The sequence below is a fragment of the Opisthocomus hoazin genome, chromosome 19, assembly GCF_030867145.1.
Source record: "Opisthocomus hoazin isolate bOpiHoa1 chromosome 19, bOpiHoa1.hap1, whole genome shotgun sequence".
Lineage (NCBI taxonomy): Eukaryota > Metazoa > Chordata > Aves > Opisthocomiformes > Opisthocomidae > Opisthocomus > Opisthocomus hoazin.
In genome coordinates, this window is record NC_134432.1 from 14,058,023 (window position 1) to 14,079,823 (window position 21,801).

The 21,801-nt window shown below is 55.8% G+C and overlaps 1 protein-coding gene across 2 annotated transcripts in view; it reads right to left on the reverse strand.

Moving 5' to 3' along the window:
* The window catches only part of VAV2 (vav guanine nucleotide exchange factor 2), a 152,760-nt gene extending 136,746 nt beyond the window's left edge, over positions 1-16,014 (reverse strand). For both annotated transcript variants that reach the window (XM_075439114.1, XM_075439113.1), the window contains exon 1: positions 15,420-16,014. In XM_075439114.1, coding sequence (XP_075295229.1) covers positions 15,420-15,623 — 204 coding nt within the window. In that variant the 5' untranslated portion in view covers positions 15,624-16,014. The remainder of the gene's footprint in view (positions 1-15,419) is intronic.
* Between the last annotated feature and the right edge of the window lie 5,787 nt (positions 16,015-21,801).

Here is a 21,801-nt window from a genome sequence, read left to right on the forward strand (position 1 = left end):
TCGCCGGGATCGCATCCTCCTTACCCATCGCCCACAGCCCACGTGATGCAGATATGGGAACACGAGAGCTAAGAACGACACCACTCATGTTTCACCACAGACAACGCAAGCTCCTGGGAAAACAGCGACGCTTTCTTTGGTTAGCATGCCCAGAAATCAAGGAGGATGGACAGCCACAGCATCCAGGAATTACTGCTTCTACCTTGCACCACTTCCTTAACAAGACCACGTCCTCCATGAGCAGGTCTAAGGTCCCGCTCCAGGTCAGCGTGCCCCATGGACCAAACCAGTCCCACATCTGCTCATAAACCCTGTGGAGCGCTGAGAAAACCAGCTCAGCTCTCTTCTAGTAGTCAGAACCTCCTCCCCAGCTGCCATCTCCTTTAGGGATGAGGTTAAGGAGTGCCCACACAACCAGCTTAGCCAGCAAGCCCGAAGAAGGGGCAGCGTCCAGCCAAGAGATGCTGCAGAGCAGACGTGGCAGCGGGGATGCCACACTTCTCTCCCAGACTCTCTGTAGCATGTTGTAAGCCTGGGGCTTTTATCATACAGCAGTGCCACAACCTTCCCCTGGTCAACCTTCCAACACCAGCGAGACTTCCTAGGGCAGGCCAGACGCAAGCCAGACTCGTGTTTGCAAAGGGCCCGGTACCATTTGGAGCTTGGCCCTGGAAGTCCATGAGTTAACAGAAGTAATGCAAAGAATAACCTCTAACTGTCTGGGGGTTTTTTTGAGTGTTCATGGTCACTAGTAAAGGAGATTCCTACAGAACCAGGGTCTGGAAGCAGCCCACAGTGTGCACTCAATCCCACAGCAGTAACTGAGTGCTGTCTTTTTGTGTTTTTTTCCTAAAGGTTGCCTTAAATCCCCAGAACTGTACTAGCGATACCTCACGTTTGCATGTTAGTCTGGGTTTGTTGGTTTTTTTTTTTTTGTAAGCCACCCACAGAAAAGTTCTGCAAAAGTTTTTCCCAAAGAACAGCAGAAATAACGACGTCAAAACACCCAAGGAGAGAGCTGGGAGCCGCAGCAGTGACACGAACCCTGGGCTTTCACATCGGCTCCAGCCCCGTCAGCTCTCATTACCCTGCGATCTCCCAGAGCGCGGCCACGAGGACGTCCGAGAGCCAAGGAGAAGGGGGTGGGAAGTGAGAAACTGAAATATATCTCCAGCCTAACGGACGCTGAAAACGTTAAACCCCAAAGAAACACACGAGCCAGAAAGCGTTTCGCTGCTCTCACCCCTGCGCAACGCCGGGCTGCGGGGCGGGATGGCCAGCCATCGCCAAAAGCCATTTCATTCTTTTTTTCCCCCCCCAATTTTTGAGTAAAACATGAAGTGGGTGGAGGGAGGAGATGTTCTACATTTATTCTTCAGCACTCAAACACATGACAAAAGCCTGGCTGCTAACGTGACAAAGACACAACCCAGCAGTTATTAAGTCACCTTGAGCACAGAGACAAGTTAAATACCCCTTTTTGCCTCCAGTTTCCTCCCGTGCTCTGTCAGAGGGAGCTCCTCCTGCTCCGGCTACCGGAATCAGACTAATAACAGCCCTGCTTGGGTGAATAACGGGTTTCTGTGGAGCGATAACAGCACCTGATGCCTTGGCTGTATTATACAGGAACTTCACACCATGACACTGTCGCTAGGAGAGCCGTCGCTCAAAAAAACTCCAAATCGTCATCAAAAAAAACACTCAGAAAGGGGATTTGAGTAGTTCCTCCTTCCACATCTGCACAAGAGCGGTGCTCAGTGGAACACAGCTTTTCTCCTCATGCCCAGGAGGAGAACATGCAAAACCTGGTGGCTACCAGGGAGAAGCCCTTCCCCCTGCCTCAGCTTTACCACCCGTGCAAACACACGGCCTCGTCTTTGGCAGGTTCCTCTCTGCCCCCACGGAATTACGAGGCTGCTTTACACCTCCCGAAGTTTTACTCTCACTCTTTTTATTTACATCCAGTTAAACCAGATGTTTAACCCTGCTGAAGATTATTTTTTTCCATGCATGTAAAAGATAATGCTATTCACTTAGTCAGCTTTTGTTGGTGGAGCCCAAAGCTGAATGTGGGTTGATTTTGGGTTTATTTTTTTTATTATTTTACAAAGAGGGGAATTCAGAATACCACCTACTCATTCATCAGCAATCATTCTGCTTTATAAATTTTAAAACTTGGATATTTTAAAGTCGCTTTCAAGTCTATGAAGCTTTAGAGAGCACTTCAGTCATGTTTTTATGCATTTCCCCAAAGTAATGAAAGCAACAGCTTCCACACCTGTTTGTCTGTCTTCCCTCAAGGAAAAATTAAAGTCTCAACATCACAGGACTCCAGGAGCTTGATCTTCTGGGGAAAAAAAAAAAAAAAAAGAAACCAAACCAACACACCAGGGAAGGAAAGTCACAGAAATACCTCACACCACTGCTGATACCTGCTGCAAACTCAGAGCTGCGGGGTCAGGAACCGGCGCGGGAGAGGCAGTAGGTGACCAGGATCCCGACCCTGGGACTGGCGAGGGAAGGAGGAACCAGCGCCCGCACAGACCTGCATCTCCTGACCACCCCAGCGAGAGCAAAGTTACAACAGAGAGACCTTTGTTAACAACCCCCAGACGCTGGGCAGGACGGGACGAGGCGATGCAGCCAGTCTGGGTACCAGGTACCAGGGACCCCCTCCCCACTTCACCCCGAGCATCCACCACTCCCCTCTTTGTCTCCGCATCTGCTCCAGCCACAACTGAGCTGTGGTTTCCCAAAATTCCACCCCCCTCCCGGCATTTCAAGCAGCTGCCAGCAGCACAGAGGCAGGGAGGGAAGAGCAGGGGTAACGCACATCTGCTCGGTCACCAGCCAGGCGAGGTTCTCTCCTGCTTTGTGGGTCCCAGAGTCGCATCCCTCCTCTCCCTGGTTGAACAGCACACATCAAGCCAGTCCCCCCCAACAAGCTCAGCGAGCAGAGAGGTGCAAGCCAAATCACAGCCCTGCACAGAGGTCGTAGCCTACAAACCCAGGGCCAAGCCACCCCACCCCATGACAGCCCACTGCGAGATGCTCTGACTCTGGATCCTGCGCCTGGAGCACCCCCCCATCCAGGAAAGCAGAGGTATTTCTAGCAGGTTTTAAATATTCACCCCCCACCCAGTGAGCGCAGCTCCACGCAGGCAATAGGACTCATCTGGCAGATATAACCATGCCAGAGGAACATTCAAACAGAACCCAAAGCAGCCAGAAGTCCTCCTGGCTTCGGGTGAGGACTGAAACGCTAAAACAAAAGGACACTCGAGTCTTTAACGTATATCAGAGTCCCGTACCGCAGCACCGTCCTTTCCCATTGCAAAGGAACAGATTTTGCTCACGCTGCCAAAAAACCACCAGGAACTATGAAAATGCAATGAGGCTTCATCTTCCATCAATAAATTCATTTTTTTTTCTATAGAGACTTTCACCCACCCTGGCAGCTGTATGCTAATTCCCCTTCAGCACTGCTTTATTATCACTTGGAACAGATGTTACAGTCGCTTCAAAATCTGGAGGTTACAAAAACTATTAACCTAATCTGGGCGCCCGGCTGAGGGTTTGTTGTGGGGTGTTTAGCACCGAGGGGATGGGCTCGGCCCCGTCCTTCTGCCACGGTGGCCGGTGGTCCCTGGCCAGGCTCAGCGAGGAGGAACGGGCTTCGCCCTCCCCGCAGCGAGGGACGGCTGCTTCTCCACTGCGACACCCCGAAAACAATCAACAGCAATGACAGGATCGAACGCAAGTTGATGAACATACCCCCCAACGGCGGAAAAAAAGATGGAGAGATCAAGGGAGAAGCTGTGGTTTCCAGGCTTGCTCCAAAAATTCAGGGAAATCAGCTACAAGATCCCCAGGGGTTTCAAAACCTCGGGCACAAATGTGGAGGCAAGAACCTGTCTGGGTTTTGAGGGGGTGTTTGTCTTCGCTGGGGTGCGTGTGCAAACAAAGTCGCTTCGACCAGAGATGAATCCAGCTGCGCAAGGTTCAGCGTTCCCCACGGAGCTGATGTCTCCAGTGCAGCCCAGTGTGGCTCCTGGAGTAATTAATGCCAGAATCTATTTATAACCTTTGAATAAATTGTTCTTTTCTGAAGGGAAAGCTGTTAAACACGTTAGCAAATATAATTAAGAGGGAAAGGGAGGGAGGGGGATGACAAAAATCTGGAATTAAATCTCTCTCTAATTAGAAATGCTTCTTGCAACAACCTGGCTAAAAAAACTCCACTCTCCAGCAGACGCTGTGGTTCCATTAAAGCTTCCTCATTATCCTTCCTGAGATAACCGAGCCGTCGATACAAAGGAAATTTATTTCTAACCCTTGCCACCCCTAAGAAAAAACGTTGAAGTGTTCCTCCATGTGGGTAAAGCTCGGCGACGCGTGCCAGAACACGCCGAGGCTGTAAAGCCTTCCAGCCAGGGATGAGCAGAACTTCCGCCCGGCCCCGCTCGCCGCTCCCAGCCAGGGCTGCTGCTCCTCCGCCAGCAATAGCTCAGGACATTTGACCAAGTTTGCCGTACCTCGGACTAAGTGCTCATCAGGGAGACACTGGCTGCATCACGCAGAAAGACACCGGGCAAGGCACATGCGGAGCGGCAGCGGTTGAAGCTGGGAAGCCTCGAAGCCCCTTGACAACATCCTCACCCCATCAGCAGGAGCATCCCTGCCCCTGACCACCCGAGAAGCTGAAACTCAGCTGATGTACGAGAAGGAGTTAACGTTAGCTAATATCTGCAGTCCTATCCAGCACCCAGCACTCATCACCGTAACGTGAAAATGCAGAGGGCAGGACGACTCACATCTGGCAAGATCCTCTATTTGGTTTTTTTCTGAATTATTTTAGCAGGCACAGTGGTGCTGGGGTGACGGTTGGACTTGATGATCTTGGAGGTCTTTTCCAACCTCCATGATTCTATGAAAACACCCACCAATAACTTCAGTTTTCAGTAAAAATCTTTGCACTCAAGCCATACCTTCTCCTACACCTCCAGCCGGTTTCACAACAAAAGCTGACCCACACAGCGAGATGCTCGGTGAATCCCGGTCGCGGGGAGAGCTGAGCAGGGGCAGGGGGTGCAGGGATGCCTCCCGGGGAATGTCAGCGCCCAGCACAGACAGGGCAAGTCGGCAAACCGCAGAGCACCACTCGCATTCATGTCCTGCAACTTCACAGAGAAAAATCCCCCCTTTTGGAGGGAGCCCGAAGCTGGGCAGGCAGACCCCACGCCCAGCCTTCCTCCCAGGCTGCTCGCCGCCATGCCAGCTGCCTCCACTCTCCCGTTCCCCTGGCAATATTAAGTTCTTCGGTCTATTTTGTTGCTTGAAAACTGATAATTTTGCTAAGACAGCTGTGTCCAGCTGTAAGATAGCACCTCTCCCCGGGAGCAGACATCCCAGCTGGTCCGACAAGCATCGCCTGGAAGCTGCAGGCAGCCACCAGCACCGTGACAACACTTCATCCCCCCAGAACCAGAGCTCAGCGACCGCCGTGGCCATCCTGCCCGAGACCTGGCGGGCTCTGCCCAGCACCGCTCAGTTTGGTGCCAGACCACCAGCTACAAAGCCCCGTCTCCCGGTGCAGAAGTGGCGTCGAAGGAAAGCCCCACGTCCAGCTCGGCGTCCAAGGCCAGCGGGCTGAGCCCGGAGCCACGCTGTGTGGAGCAGCTGCCGCTCCAGCAGCAATCCCCAGAAAACAGCCCAAAACCCTGCATCAGCGTTAGGAAAACAAGACCTAGAAGTTGCTCTATAAAGGTGGGGGGAAGCATAAAACTCTTGAAAGTTACCTACTGCGTTTATTAGAAGAGCTTTCATTTTATTTTCTGTTTAAAGTCACAGTTCTCCCACGTCTAACATGAGACTTGTCTTGTTTTTGTTTGTCTCCTCCCCTCTCTGAGGCTCACCAGCGACTTTCCGGGAAGATCACTCCATGAGAAAGCGCTTCCCATAAACGCAGAGGGTCCCGACAGGCACACACGCCCACCCCGCTGCTCCACACATTTCCTGGCCTGGGGACCTGTCACTCAGCCTGGGATTTCCAGTGTTTAACACACTACAGCTCTAAAAGAAATACAATTTTTTCTATATATCCCATTATGTATATGTATATCTATCTACCTCCCATTCTTGTTGTTTCTGCCACAGAGATGAGCCCAACTCAGCAACAGGGCTCTGCTTTCGGGAAAACCTGTATCCTTGCAGGAACTGGGATGCTCCCACTCCAAGTACCTGATAAACCCAAAGAAGCCCATCCTAGAAAGCAAAAAAAACCAGTTCACACAGCGCGTCTCACTTCAGAGCAGCCCGAGGGACGCGTGCTCAGCGCGGACACGCCGGCGGGCGCTGCACCAGGCTCTGCCGTGGGTTTTCCCGTGGGGACAGCGGGGCTCGTCCCATCCGCGGGTCTCACCCTGCGCCAGCTTCGTCACGGAGCCCAGGGGACCCCACGCTCCCGGCTTGGGCGTACGTTTGTTTTCCACGTGGCCAAATGCTTTCATCACGCACATGAGCTCAGCAGATTTCACAGATAGTTCTGTGTTTGCAGCAGTAAACACAAATCACTTCTCCCGCTCCTCCCCTTCATCTACAAGCCTCCTCTGTTCCCTCCCCAGCCCCTTTCAAATACCAGATGTTCCATTTAGCTGTAAACCACTATAAAACACAACAAAAGATATGAATGCCAGAAAAGGGCCAATTTACTCCCCCCTCCATCAGTATTAAAGCGCATGCTTGAAGAGAAGGAGTAAATTTCCTCTCTGGGAACCTTTTAACCTTCCCCCTCTCCCTGTACATCAGACCCCGCTCATCTGTGGGCAGAGTTAAGGCCCCAGCTGCCCACGCCGTGGTCCCTGCTGGAGCCGGGGCACAGCCCAAAGCTCGCTGCCAAACAGAGGACTGCATGCCCCAGAGATGCCCGAATCCCTCCCGACCTCGCCACCGCCGCCCTCATCACACCCAAAGGCAGCTGTCAGCACCTCCCTTCACCAAACCAGGCTCACCACCCGGTCAGCTGTCAGCACGGACCGGGAGACAGCACGGAGCCGATGCCGCCCCTACCAAGGGTGTGTGGGGTACTGTGCAAGAGGGGAGATGCTCCCCAGGTCCAGCAAGCCTGGCAGATTCAATCCTGAGAAGTCAAGTGACATCACAGCAAAAAAAAAAAAACCTGATTTACAATGGGGTCTCTACCACGGGCAACACTAGAGAGCCTACTGATGGGGGAGTTCACTAGAGCACACCACCAAGGAGCCAAACAAGCAGAGCGAGTCAGGATATGACTCAGGCTGGTGGCTTTCCAAGGAGGCGAAGGAGGACCTTCCAGCTGAGTCCGTGCTGTCCAGACAGGGCAGGCCCACGGGTTACAAAACAAGAACAGATTTCACATTATCTCTCGCCACCCAAGCGACAGCATGTTGGGCGGAAGAGAGACAACGGGCTGGCAGCATCCTCTGTCCTTTGTTCTGTGACGGGAAGGGCTTGCAGCCCTCAAGTCAGGTTCAAACAACCATTCTGGGGACTTGGGGGAATAAAAGGCCTCTTAAAACTAGAGATGTTCCAAAACTTGCTCTGCAGGACTTGTTAGACAGGCTGGGAAATCTGATGGCCAACAAACTACTGCTCTTCAGTGAGTTCTCCTGAGGATAACCGGGTTTTTTTTTCAGAGCAACAGGGCCTTGAGCCTACACACAGATTAGCAACCTGGCCCATCTTCCAGTTCTTTCTATGGTGGAGTCCTTCTGCCTCTTGCTAGAACAAGAATGCCTTCTGACACGAGAGGACTCAGACGGTCCAGCCACCCATTGTAGACTTACCCCTGCGAAAATCTCTCTGGTTAGGGCATCTCAGCTAAACTTTACCATTAACATGGACTGGACGCAACAGGGCTGAGTGAGTCCAGAATGGGATCCCAGTCAAATACTCCCAGAAGCAGCACCAGTACAAAACACCCATGCACGGAGCGTAAGCAGATCCCAGTCACAGGGCTCAGCAGCTGCAAGGTCACCGATGAACCCAAGGTATGAGAGACCAGGACAGCAGGTACTTGGGCAGCACAGTTCATCACACACCAAGCTGTGTCCTTTGCTTGCTGGTTTGGCCAACTTCCACCCGCACAGGACCGAGCCCCGGCCCTGCCTGGCCCTCCGCGGCGGACACGGGAGGCTCCGAGCCATCACGCAGGGCGGAGGACAAGGAGGGGTTGCCTTCGAGTTGGATCATCGGATGAAGCACAGCCCTGAGCTACGACCAAAGCAAACATAAGGGTGGGGGGGAAGTCAGTTTTATTGGAAACAGGCTTTTTTCCCGGCTTTTTCTTGAAGGGGAGATACAACACTGGGAAAAGTCATTTCACTAACCCTGAGTTTGAAGTCGTCAAACACAGATTGTAATGAATAGTTGCCCTGAGAAAGAAGGTCCTTCCCTCTCCTTCTGAAAGGAGCATTGGAGGGCACACAGCTGGCAGTAAGGAAGGAGGGCACGCTGTGTGGTGGCTGGTGAACCCGGGAGGCTGCTGTGCAGCAACACTCGAGTCACCCCCAGGACGTGCCCAGATTAGAGCCCTCGGGCTAACACCGACAGGAGAGCTGGGGTGACTCACTGCAGGGACAAGCCCAAGCTTTGCCTGGGGTCAGCGCTCACCGAAGCATCACGGGAGAGTCCCGGGATGCTGCACGGGCAGCTGGGCAGACAGACGGACTCAGCACTTACACGAGAGCAGGTCACCAAGCAAGCCTTTGGGTGGGATCAGAGACACAGGAACCTGTGCCGACTGCTGGGAGAGCAGCCAGGGGGACCATTTTAAGATCACCGAGAGCCCAAGGGATCCAACTGACCTCAAGGGTAGCATGAGGAAGGATGGGGGGGACGGGGTGGGGGAAGGCGGTGTGCACCTCACAGAAGGTGGATCCACCTTTTAAAAATCCACGCAGAGACAGTGATCACTTCCCAGAGGTGCTGCCAAGCTCACTGTACTCACCGGCCCCCACCACCCCGACACACACCTCGCAGGTGCAGTAAGCCCCCCACCCCTCCACCGCACTGCACCCTAAATCAATGGGATCCTGCTGCCCGCACCCCAGCTCTGCCCAGAGCACCCCGGGCTGCTGGGACATGTGGAACGAGCACGTTCGAGAGACTTCAGCGCAGGCTTAGGGGGAAATCAAACGGAGCAGTACTGCAGCGAAAAACCTCAATCGCTGGGAAAAAAAGATTTGTCTCTTTAAGCAGCGACAAAGAAGCCGATCAAAAATTTGCCCTCAGGTCAGTCTGAAGGAACATGTCCATTGGTGCCAAAAATCAGGTCCCTTCTGGCTCCAGAGGAGCTGAAGCAAGCAAAGGGTCTGTAGCACTAACCAAGGGGCTTCCGCAGCCACGACGCAGGGTGATGGGCCAGCACCATCCCGCAGGGCATGGGCGAGGTGGTCATGCTCAGCCCTTCGATGTAACGGCAGCCCCAGCACACACCTTGCTTGATCCAGCCTAAATTTCTGCAGCCCGAAGTCCTCACCCAGCCGCCTCGCTCCAACACGGCCGCGGGAGTTCAGCACCACAAATGCCACTGCCAAAACGTCCCCGGGAGGGACCAAGCAAGAAGGTACCGCGTTTTCTTGGCCGTACACCCAGCACGAAGGATCTCCACCAAGAAAAACGGACATGTCAAGCATTTTTACAGCTCATCAGCATGCTGTTGAGACAGCAGGCAGCTTCCAAGCCCAACCTGAAAAGCAACCAAATTGACTGGTTTTTTGGGCTCTGTGTGTTTAAAGGCATCTCTTAGTCTGCTCCTGCTAGGTATTTAATGCAGGTATTTAACTTCCATCAATCATTGAAGGAATGGGGGGGGGGGGGGGGGGGAAGAAAGTTTTCACTGCTTTTCATGCTTCTTGGCACAGCCAGCAGGATCCTTCTAACACTTTCTGCCTTCTTCTGCCCCAACAGAATACATACGAGCCTTCAGCTGCAGGTTCGGTTGTACCTTACAACCTCGCCAAACAGCAAAGAAGAGGGTCCTACCTCTAGCTAACCGAAGGTTTTAGGGTGCCATGTGACACGTGGGAGGCGTGAAGGGGGGCTGGGACCAAGGACCGCAGCCGGTTGCTATTCAGCAGGAGCTCCCGAGCGCAGCTCTACCAGACAGAGCACCTTTTTTCCCTTTGTGAAGCTCAGCACATCCGAACGGGAAGTCGCTGAGACACAGTAAACACTGATACGTAATGAGGCCATTTTTTACCGCCTTTTTTGGAACAGAACTCAGTTTCAAGAAGCAGAGAGTAAATAAAAAGCCAGAGGACCTGAGCAGGGTAAATGGGAGAGCAGCTACACAGACCTCGCTCAAACCACCCACCCACCCAGTCAGCTCTGATAACACTGCGTTATATTTAACTACTATCATGACAAATGGAAGTAATTACAAGCATTGCAGCTATAAAGCCTTCAAGTGGCACGTTAAAAATCCCAAAGCCTTGTGAATAATTGTTGGTACCAAATGCACCACCGCGCCTTCATCTCCCACACACCTGGGGGAAGCAGTCGCTACAAACCCCCTGCTCCCAGTTGTCATGGCAAACGAGCGCCTACATCGTCAATAAATAGGATTTTGATCCAAATTATTGCCACCCTCCAGAAAAAAAAACAAAAGCCACAACAGCCATGAAGCCATCTGACAGTTCAGTCGGGCGTAGGGCGCACAGCCATCGGTCGTGGGAAGTCCATCGTCTGCGTGGATGGTTCCTTCATGCGAGCAAAGCCGAGCGGTGGGCAGCCAAGCCACCACACCAATTACATCTGCTGTGTCTCATCAGTCTCCAGAGTCCTAATCAACCCTCCAGGCGCTGCAGACCGAGATGGATTATCTCTAGAGAGATGTCAATATGCTTCAAAACAAAAATCCTTAATGAGCTGACCATTACTGCTAACTTCAAGTCTGTGTACACACAAATACACACATTAAATATGGCTGCTTCCTTCCGAGTGTTCAGGAGATACTGAAGCAGGAAAAGAAAAGATACTTTGCAGCACTCAGGCCAACCTTAGAGGAAAGCAGAATGCAACAAGATCTCAATGGGAATCTTCACATTAAAACAAACCACACGATCAAGCCCTAGAAGGGCACAACTCACAGAATCACGGAATGGTCGGGGTTGGAAGGGACCTCTGTGGGTCATCTAGCCCAACCCCCCAACTGCTTTGGTCTAGGTACCAATTTCCATCTGTCCTAACACACGGAGGAAGGCCAACGTTGCAGCAGGTAGCACTGCAGCAGCGTGCTCAGCCAGCCAGGACAGGGGCAATGGGAAGACGTGGCCCCAAAAGTCTGGGTGTTATTGCTTTTTTCTTAGCTGTTCTCCCTTGCAGGGACCCACATCTCCTTCAGCTGCAGAGATGCAGGAGCAGAAACGCTCCCGGAGCGGGGCTGGAGGGCAGAGCACAGGCTGAGACCCCTCGGACCTTGCTCGCTCGCTCTCCCTCTCTGCTCTCAGGTGCCTGTGACACAAACACTTTGCCAAGAGGTGCATGTTCTCACCTAGCCCTCCACAGCATCACCACGGGTGCCTGGAGGTTGAACCAGGTCTGCTAGACACCAGGGGAATTAAACCAGGCTGCTGGCAAGCCACCAGAGAAAGGACAGCGACCTGGCACACTGTGACCAGCTCCCAGGCCTTCCAGTCTTCCATCTCCAGGGATAATTCCCGATTAATGCCCACCTGCAAAGGCATCCGGCACAGCTGATCCAGCCCCGGCGAGGTCTCCGCCCGCACAGAGCCTGAGCAGGGAACAGCCTGCAGCAGGGCTCGCCCGAGCTTCCCTACCAATGCTGGTACACCGCCATGTCCCAGGCAGGAGGGATTAGTTTTACCCAAGGCAAAAAAAAAAAAAAAAAAAAAAAATTTAAAAAGTAACTAACCAAAACCCACATCACCAAATATCAACCTGACCCAAATACGCGATTTTTTTATTGCACATATTTTTTATACCTCACCATACTGAAACGCAAGTGAAGAGTCATTCAAATTGTATTTGACCAGGCGCTTCGCAAAATCACAATTCAAACCTAATTACTGATGAAAACCCAGAGCTCCGAGATCTCCACCCTACTCACAAAAGGCGCTTGGGATGCAGGAGCAGCTGCACCACACAGTGCCAGAGGACTGGAAATTAGTGCCAGCCACAGGGGACCGGGGAGAGAAGTGGGGTTTTGCGGACAGCTCTGCACAGGGGTGGGGGAGAAACGCTGTCCTGGGAGCTGTGCACCGGGGACAGGGATCGCAAGCCTGAGGGGTGCCACATCTGCTCCCATTTGCAAATAACGATGTCCTTTGCATCACGCTCTCGCAGCTGGCTGGCCAACCAGCTTGAATTACACCCCTCAAAATCCAATCACGGTAATAGACATAATGATCAATAAGTACCGAGGGCAAGCACACTCAGCCTGCTTCCCACCTCTACAGCAAAAGCAATTAGCAGAAATTAAGTTTTACTCCGGGCTCATCAAAACCAGCCTCACGTCTGCTGACTCTCAGAAGAGAGCTCGGCTTCAAGACTTTTTCCCCTGCTTATTTCCTTAGTCTCTGTGGAGCTTCAGGGCATCCCACCCTGCCAGGCACCACCGAGCACTGGACTCGGGTCTCTGGAATCGAGCATGAGGATAACGCAAACTGGAGAATGCAACCTAATCAGGTGATTTTACTCATTTATTTATTTAAACTTCAAGCAGTAAACTGCTGCAGCATGGCCAGGCTGGCCATTTCACCAGCCTGGTTTCCCTGAACAAGCGTGGGGAGGTTCGAGAGGGATGGGGACACCAGTTCACCTCCGCACAGCAGCAAGCACACGTCCACGGCTGCCCTCAGGACCCAACGCTCCACCCTCACCACATGCCTTCCACGGCTGCACGTAAAACCAAATCAGCACGGAGGGGGATTAAAAACTCACAACAGTGTCCGGACCTTGGAGCGTTTCTTTGCAGAGAGGCAACTTCACCTCTGGCCTTTGAAACGACGCTCACCTCGGGCAAAAATCTGTTTCTCATTACACACCTGCACAACCCCATTTGATTCACTGAGCAAGGTGGATGACAGAATATCACTGGGTGTTTCAAGTCTAGCACAAGTGTCTTGCCTCCTGGCATTCTGACTGAATAGAAATAAAAAAAATCTCTGTAGTACAGCAGACGGCTGGTTAGCCAGCCCAGCCAGTCGGGCAAAATGTGCATTTATCATCAAAAACAACCTCTGAAGTTCCTTGGCACACTCCGTCTCGCACATCCCTACCCCTGTGTCTGACTCCATCACAGCTGTGTGACAGAGATGGGCTCCTACACCCTTCTCCTGAAATTTGGCCCAGCAAGACTGAACCGTGAGGCTGAGGCATTACCCAGCTACCCCGGGCAAGAAGCCAGTTCCCAAATTCAGGAATTGCCAGAGAAACACCAAACCCTCAAGAGCCAGTGTAAAGACCCACGTCTAGATCGATTTGGGTCCCATCGTGGCTGAGGACAAGCATCCGCTGAGCCTCGCCACAGCATCCACCGCCACGGCAGGCTCAGCTTTGGCCAGGCTGTGCCGGACCGCTCTGATAGCCAGGTTCTCACAGAGGGGACCACCAAAGCCATCCAACTGGGCTGGCTCCCTCCAGACTCCTCCCCAAGCCAGGAAAGCAGCCAGGTGGGGTAGGCAGAAAGCAATTCCATGAAGGACAGCTGAGCTGAAAGCTCTCACCTCCAACGACCAGCACCTGCCTCGGCAAGGGTGGCAAGAGACTCCTGCCCAAACTACCACGGGGATCCTCCCTAGATCACAGCCACCATCTGTAAACCCATTCTTCATTCCCCACAGGGCAAATATTCAACGAAAATCAGGTTTGTAGGGTTATAATATTTCCTTAAAAGAAAAAAAAAAAAACAAACATAGTACGCCATTCCCGGCATGTTCTAAGCCAGCACTAGTCCCCATGCATCTACAGCTCCTGTGCGACAGTTTGTATTTGGAAACGTCAGCTCGCACGGAAGACGGTTTGATCAGTTTATAGCCTGGAAAGCCAAGAGGAAATCTCACAGCATTGTTCCACCCTGGGAAGAAGCATCAGGACGTGTTGTTATTTACCGCGCGCCAGCCAAAGGACACAGGCTGGTTTTCACCGTGGGGTCGGGGCTTCCCAGGCTTGAGGTCTCCGACTCCGCAAGCCGGCAGCGACATCCTTACGTCCACGCGGCCAAACGCGCTTCGCTCCCCAAAGCGTGGCCCCAAGTTTCGGGCCTGAAGGAGGGGGAGCTCCCAGCTGTCCCCGGCAGCCACCCCCAGCACCCAGGGTCACGGCTGGCTGGGCGAGGAGGAAGCCCAGCAGATGGAAACCACCACTGCCCTGGGACCAAACTCTGTCGGAAGAGGCGGAAGGCACTTGGCGGGTACGCAGCGTGCTCGCACCACGCGGAACTCACATTAACGTTACACATTATTTATCTCTGGATGTCTTTAAGTGGAGTCCCGCGTGCCCTCGCTGCCGGGAATCTTTCCTTTTACCAAGAAAACCTCTTCCCGTTGAAAAATAAAAGGCATCAGTTCACTGTCCCCTGGCCGCGGAGGCGGGGGAAGGACAAAGTGCCCCGGTCCGGGCGTTGCTAATTGATCGCACTTCCTGATTGCCATGCAAATACCCCGCAGCTGAGCCCGCAAAGGCAGCGGCGGAGCCCCCGCACCCCGGCGCTTCTGTGGGGTGGGTGTTCAACCCCGCTTCCACCGAAACAACCAGAAACTGGAAACGCTTCCGAGGAGGGGTCCCCGCAGCCCCAGCTGAAGCCCCCGGAGCCCACGATGGGAGCGGGGGGGGACGGGGGGGGACACAGCTGGGCCCGATGAACCGAGCCCGTCACTGCCCGTCGGGCCGGAACGGCGGCGGCTCCGCGGGCTGCGGCACCGGGGGGGGACCGGGAGGACACAGCCCCGGGGTGGGGGGTACACGGGGACCGGCTTGCAGAGCCCCAGCGTTCGGGGTTGGGTTACATGTGTTTATTTGCTTATTTCGCTTTTAATCTTCCCGGCCAAAGTTCTGCCCTGGCAAGGCCGGTTCCCTCCCAGCGCCGCCCGCCCCTCCAGAACCCCGAACCCGAACGAGTGCCTCGTTAAAACCCCCGAAGTAACCCCATTTCCCCCCCGTCCCCCCCCCCCCCCCAAGCCGTACTATTCGCTTTTGTTTCGCGATGAGCGTAAACAGGGCAGGGACGTCTCCTCTTTCCCGTGGGGCACGACCGGGGAGAAACCCGAGAGCTCCAGACCGGGGGGGGGGGGGAGGGCTGAAGCAGACGGCACCCCGAACCCCCTCTCCTTCCCGCATCCCACCAAGTTCTGCGAGAGCATCACCCGCCCCCAGAGAAAGGCGTGTTCGCGGGGTCCCGTCCGTCGTCCCCCCCTTACCTGGGACATCTGGGGCCTGAAGTTGATGTCCTTGAGGTCGACGGAGCCGGGGGAGAGGTTGTGGAGCAGCTGGCAGAGCAGCACCCCGTCCCGCAGCGCCTGCGCCAGGTCGAAGACCACCGCCGAGGGCCAGACCACCCGGTGGTTGGGGGGCAAAACTTTGCAGTCGATCAGCCAGCGCCCGCACTGCCGCCACTCCTCCATGGCCGCGCTCCGCCGGGGCCCCCGGCCTTCCTCCTCCTCCTCCTCCTCGCAGCTCAGGGGCAGCGGGCAGCTGCCCGGGGGGCTGCTCCGCGCCGCGGCTCCCCGCTACCGCCCCGCTCCATCGCCGCCCGCCGCCCGGGGAAGCATCGCTCCGCGCCGGGGCTCGGAGGAAGGAGGAGGAGGAAGGAGGAAGGAGGAGGAGGAAGGGGGGGCGGCGCGGAGTTTTTCCGGCGGAGGGCTGCCCCTCGCCCCACCGCCCTGTCCGGGGCTAAGCGCAACGCATCCTCCCGGGAACAAAGCACCGGCGGGGATCGGGCACGGCGGGGCCGCCCCCGCGCAACTCCGTCCCCTGCCCCGGGGAAAGTTGTTGTTGCTGCTGCTGCTGCTGCCACCGAGGGCTTCCCCCCCCCCCAGACCTGCCCCCCGCCGCGGGTGGGAGCTTTGTCCCCACGCCCCGGGCAGGCGGGAGGAGCTCCCGGTCCGCCGCCCCCCCCGCCCCTTTGTCTGCAGGAGCCCGGGGGCGGGGTGCGCTCCGCGCCGCCCTGGCTCCTTACCCAGTTATTTTAAATTCCCCCCCCCCCTTTTTTTTCTGTTTTTCCCCCTTTTTGTATCCCCTCGCTCCCTCCTGCCGCTTCCCTCGCCGCTGCGGGCGCGGTGCCGGCGGCTCGGGGGGTCCCCCCGGGACCCCTCCCCACCCCCGGTCCCCACCGGCCCTGCACACGCACGGCCCCGGCTCGGGGCGGGGGGGGGAGAGGCAGGAGCCGGCCCGGGGGTCCTCGCCCTCCCTCCGCCCTCGCACGCTTTGTCCGGCCGCGCGTTCCCACCCGTAACCTCGTGTTTGGGTGGGAGATGTGTACCCCAAACAAGCGATCGCATTCCTTGACTGTCCAGCATGAAGACAACTCCTCTAATTAATTACCGGTGTCTTTATTAAAAACCTCAACTCTCAGCCGTGAACTCCTCAGCAGAAAACTCTTGGAAAAAATCTCTGCTTTTCAGTGGTGGCTTCCAGCCAAACGGCACCGTTTAGCACGGCCTCTTTTCCAAGCTGCTCCGAGTTTTCTTCCGAGATCCTCTCCCCGGAGTTTGCCGATTGATTTCCAGCCTGGCTTTCCAGAGAGCCAAAACCGGAAGCCGAGCCTGGGACGAAGGGAAGCGATTAACCTGGATGTCAAACGCGTGCAGCGCTGATCTCTTCCAAACGCAGCCAAGAGGAGATAAAGAAGAAAGAGCGACTCTGACTGGCACGACCCTTCATTTCCAGCGTAGGACGGAGGGGCCCTCCAAAGAGTGAAAAACAATTGTTGACTTTTCCACGGAGAGTTTGGTAGGCTGTTTGTTTATTTTTTAAGCAGGCGCTTCTTTTAGCCTGGTGTGCGGGCACTCCAGCTGTTTCAGGTCCGGCTGCGTGCGATGCCCGCTGCCCCTCGGGCAGGGCGAGGTGAGCGTAGCGTGCTCCTCGTAGGATCCGCGGGGGAGCAGCGTCCACACGCCCCGGTCTCGCCATCCGCGCTGCCCCGGGCGCCTTCCGAGCGCGACGATTGCGGTCCGCGGTTCCCCGTACCCCGCGGAGGCGATTCCTCAGAATAACTTTCTCGTTCTTTCAGCTCTTCACGAGGCTTTGCTTTCTGGTCTCCCGCTGGGTTTCCACCGGTACCCACCGGGCAGGAGTCACAAGGCTACTGGAAGGAGCGGAGCCCTGCCAGGGATAATTTTGGTTGACTCTGTACTAGTCTGCCTTGTGAGCTTAGGTCTGTAGGCAGAGGACAACAGAGGAGTTTATTATATGTGTATAATTAAAGCTGCTAGCTACAGCCTGGCTTTTTTTACTGCGTAATAAAAACCGTACTTGGCCCCTGGACACTTCGGAACAATCACTGCAGCTGCACAGCCAGCCTCTGCGTGGGAGGTGTTGAAGCAAGTACGCTTCTCACCTACCTCTGCAGCAGTCAAAACAGCTGATGGCAGAGATATTTTTGATAGCAGCAAAAAAAATAACCCAAAACCTGGGAGGCGAGGCTCAGTGAACAGCGAGTATCCAGCACGCAGCCTTGCGGGCCGCAAGTTGCAGATTACACAAATGTCCTGAAATAGGACAGGGTGCACGGGGAGGACCTAACCGCTGCTTTCAGGGTGTACTGAAAGCTAAAAGCCAGCTGGCATAAATTAAAGAGGGTGAATTTTGTGCTAGAGTTGGTGTCGTACTCTCCTGCCCCTTGGCACTGCTGGGAATGATGGCCAAGGCAGGACGGACAGCCAGGGCAGGACTGACAGCCAGGGCAGGACTGACAGCCAGGGCAGGACAGACAGACAGGGAAGGACAGATAGCCAGGGCTGGGGCTGCTGACCCAGAGGCTGACACTACGCTCTGCTGGGGACCGAGCATGGAGCTTCTCCTCCCCGCCAACAGGCATCCCTCCCTGGGCTGTTGGCACTTTCTTGCATGAGAGAAGCCCGAGAGGTGATGGAACGCGCTGGAAAGATGAGAACAGCAGGAACACCGCGCTTTGTCATCCCAAAATGTCACAGTAACTAGACAGGAGGAGACGGGCAGGCAGCTGCCGCAGCCAGGTCCCCTTGCAGAGGGGCTGGGAGGGGGCACGCGGCCGGTGAAGCAGCAGCAATTTGGGCACGGAACAGAGCTGCGAAGGAAGGATGGAAAACTTCAATGCACATGTGAAAGGAGATCAGACCTTCCAAATCAACCAAAACACACCTGGGAAATGGCCAAAGTGTATTTTCTGTAACGTTTGGTATCGCTCCTGGGACAAGAGCTGACTCCCCGGCCGGCGCTGCCTCTGTGGAGCCGCCATCTGAAAACACCCCTTGAACACAAGGGCCACACCGCCATGAAGTCCCCACTTCCCAGCCAGTGTCTGTGGATTGCCATTGCCACCTTCTGGATTAGACCAAGCGTGCACCAGCCTGTCCCAAACCCGCTGCCAGCAGCCCAGCGCACATCTGTCTGCAGCTGGAGCCAGGGTCCCCAGCGCAGGGCCGTCACCGCTGCCGTCACCGCAGAGCTGGGCGCCAGCAGCGACCCACGCAGCCTACGCGCCGTTTACATCACGCCCTGAGATTTTGTGACCTCCTTTCACCAAGTATTTTAGGAAACCCGTACAAGTCTGAGAGAGTTGGGCTTGTTCAGCCTGGAGAAGAGAAGGCTGCGGGGAGACCTGATTGCAGCCTTTCAGTACTTAAAGGGAGCCTATGGGAAAGATGGGGACAATATTTTTAGCAGAGACAACAGTGACAGGACGAGGGGTAATGGTTTTAAACTAAAACAGGGTAGGTTTAGGCTGGATACAAGGAAGAAATTCTTTACAATGAGGGTGGTGAAACACTGGAACGGGTTGCCCAGAGAGGTAGTGGAGGCCCCATCCCTGGAAACATTCAAGCCCAGGTTGGACAGGGCTCTGAGCAACCTGATCTCGTTAGCAGTGTCCCTGCTTGCTGCGGGGGGGGGTTGGGCTAGATGACCTCTAGGGGTCCCTTCCAGCCCAAAACTTTCTATGATTTTATGATTCTAAGTCACAACCCCGCAAGTGCACCACTCAGCAGCAGCTCCGGTCACCACTGAGGGACAGATCACCGCCGCCATACGGAACTGCCAGCATCCACTGGGTGCGGGCAGTAACTCTGTGCCGGGCTCCCCTGCTGCTGCAGACAGCTGATCTGCCTGCCCAGACAGCTCGCACCCTGAAACAGTGATCGCAGTTATCCCCCCGCTAACGGCCCTGCGCTGCTGCCTCCGGAGCCGGCGATGCAGGTCACTGCCTGCCGCCTCGCAAAGCCACAGCGGGAAAAATAACCCGGCGCGGCTCGATGCTGGCAGGAGGGGTGAGCTGGATTCTCTTCTCGTACCGGTGCGACGGGGGCAGCCAGCCACAAAAGCTCTGTGTTTAGCCTGCAGAACGGGAGCGCCGACGGGCAGCACCTGAGAGTGCGGCTCTGCGGGAAATGGGCTCTCCACCCGGGTGCCAGGCAGGCAGCGCTGGCATTTCCACGGGTGTTTCTCCGTGGAAGAGTCTCCTCTGCGGGGCCCGTGATGCCCCGGCTGTGCTGAACACAACCACCCCCCTCTTCCCAGCACCGTCACCGCGCTGCCGGGACAGCCTCGCTAGCCAGCCTTCCTCCACCAGGCTCCAACCCCAGCAGCTTTCCCACCACCATCAGACAGACCCAAAGTGGATCACAGCCCTCGGAGCTGGGCCAGGGGACAAGCGCCCAGCGCGGCCCCGTCCCACGGCAGAGGTAGGGCCGAGGCAGGTGGGGCAGGGGGACGCAGGGCGGACACGGCGATTGCTGGGAGGAAGGAGGAGAGGAACTGACCCCCAGCCGGGCAGCACCTGGGCTTCACCTCACCCGCTCCACTGCTGCTGCTTCCAGGGTTTATTTGGGAAGGGTCCTGCTGGCAGATGGGGGCTGATGGTGAAGGGTCGAGCGGGTGGTCAGAGACACTCTTTGGCTTTCCAGGGTCGGCAGTTTCCAGTCCTTCTTCTTGCCTTATCTTGGCAGCATAACCACTCCACGTACCGGCTGCTTCTGTTCTGCTCTGGGTTTGATGGTAACAGAACCGGTAATTTTTCAGGAGGACGAAGACACCTCACCCGTGCCGAAAAAAGAAATCTCGTTCCATGAAACAATTTTGCATTTTGGGCTGCAGCTTCCACAAGGTGGGGCATGGGCCAGCTCCTCCGTGCAAGCGGGAGGCGGACGAAGCAGCAAACTCAGGACATTTCTGATAGTGAACATTTTAATCCTGTACTCATTCTTCTTGGTTTTTTTCCTTTTCTTCTTTGTGTTTGGGCTAAATCTCCCGGGAACAGGGAACCGCAGCGTGACTTCTGTCTGACGGAACCAAACCACCACGTCGTGGTTGTGCCCGTGAAGGCCAAGCGGGACGGCAGCAGCGCCTGGAGCAGCTCCGCAGCGGCGACGTGTCCTGGATCCCTGACCGGGGATTACACGGCGCTGCCTTCGCGGGGGTTAAGAAGATTGAGAGCTTAAATTTAGCACCGTCAGCGAAAGGACAAGCCCTGCAGCTCTCTTCAAAGCGTGTTTCTCACCGTGCTTGCCAGGGGATGGTCGGGCGGAGGGAGTGGGGCAGGCAGTGTGGACGGGTAGGGGTACAGGACGTGCTGCTCTGTCACCTCCTCTCCCACGCAGCCCACCCCGCAGAGGTACCCGAGCGGCTGCCACACAGATAAGGGTGTCCCCTGCCTGCCATCGGCCCACGCACGGGCAGCCACGGGGACCCTGAGGACACTGCGGGGGTACGAAGGGTGCCACGCGCCCTCCCAGCACAGATGGCTGTGACACTGGTCACCCACCAGAAAGGAGACTGGGCAGCGGCACGCTCTGCCTTGGCGCTGGATCCCAGGACCAGGACCCACACCGGCACCTTGGGCAGCGAGGAGAGCCCCGCTCCCGAGGGCAGCGCCGGGGGGCGAGGGCAGAATCACAGAATCACAGAATGTTCGGGGTTGGAAGGGACCTCTGTGGGTCCAAAGCAGGGTCACCCAGAGCAGGCTGCACAGCACCGCGTCCAGGTGGGTCTTGAATATCTCCAGAGAAGGAGACTCCACAGCCTCCCTGGGCAGCCTGGGCCAGGGCTCCGTCACCCTCAGAGGGAAGAAGTTCTTCCTCATCTTCAGCTGGAACTTCCTCTGCTTCAGTTTGTGCCCGTTGCCCCTTGTCTTGTCGCTGGGCACCACTGAAAGAGTCTGGCCCCATCCTCCTGACACCCACCCTGCAGATATTTATAAGCATTTCTAAGGTCCCCTCGCAGCCTTCTCTTCTCCAGGCTGAACAAGCCCAGCTCCCTCAGCCTCTCCTCGTAGGAGAGATGCTCCAGTCCCCTCATCATCCTCATAGCCCTGCGCTGGACTCTCCCCAGTAGCTCCTCATCTTTCTTGAACTGGGGAGCCCAGCACTGGACACAGCACTGCAGATGGGGCCTCACCAGGGCAGAGCAGAGGGGCAGGAGAACCTCCCTCGCCCTGCTGCCCACACTCCTCCTGATGCACCCCAGGACACCACTGGCCTTCCTGGCAGCCAGGGCACGCTGCGATGCCCCGGGCCCTGCACACTCGGGGCTGGGCGTCCCTCGGAAACGCTCCGTGTACCCAGAGGGTGCTGACACCCGAGGGACCCATGTACGCAGCGTGGGGAGCCC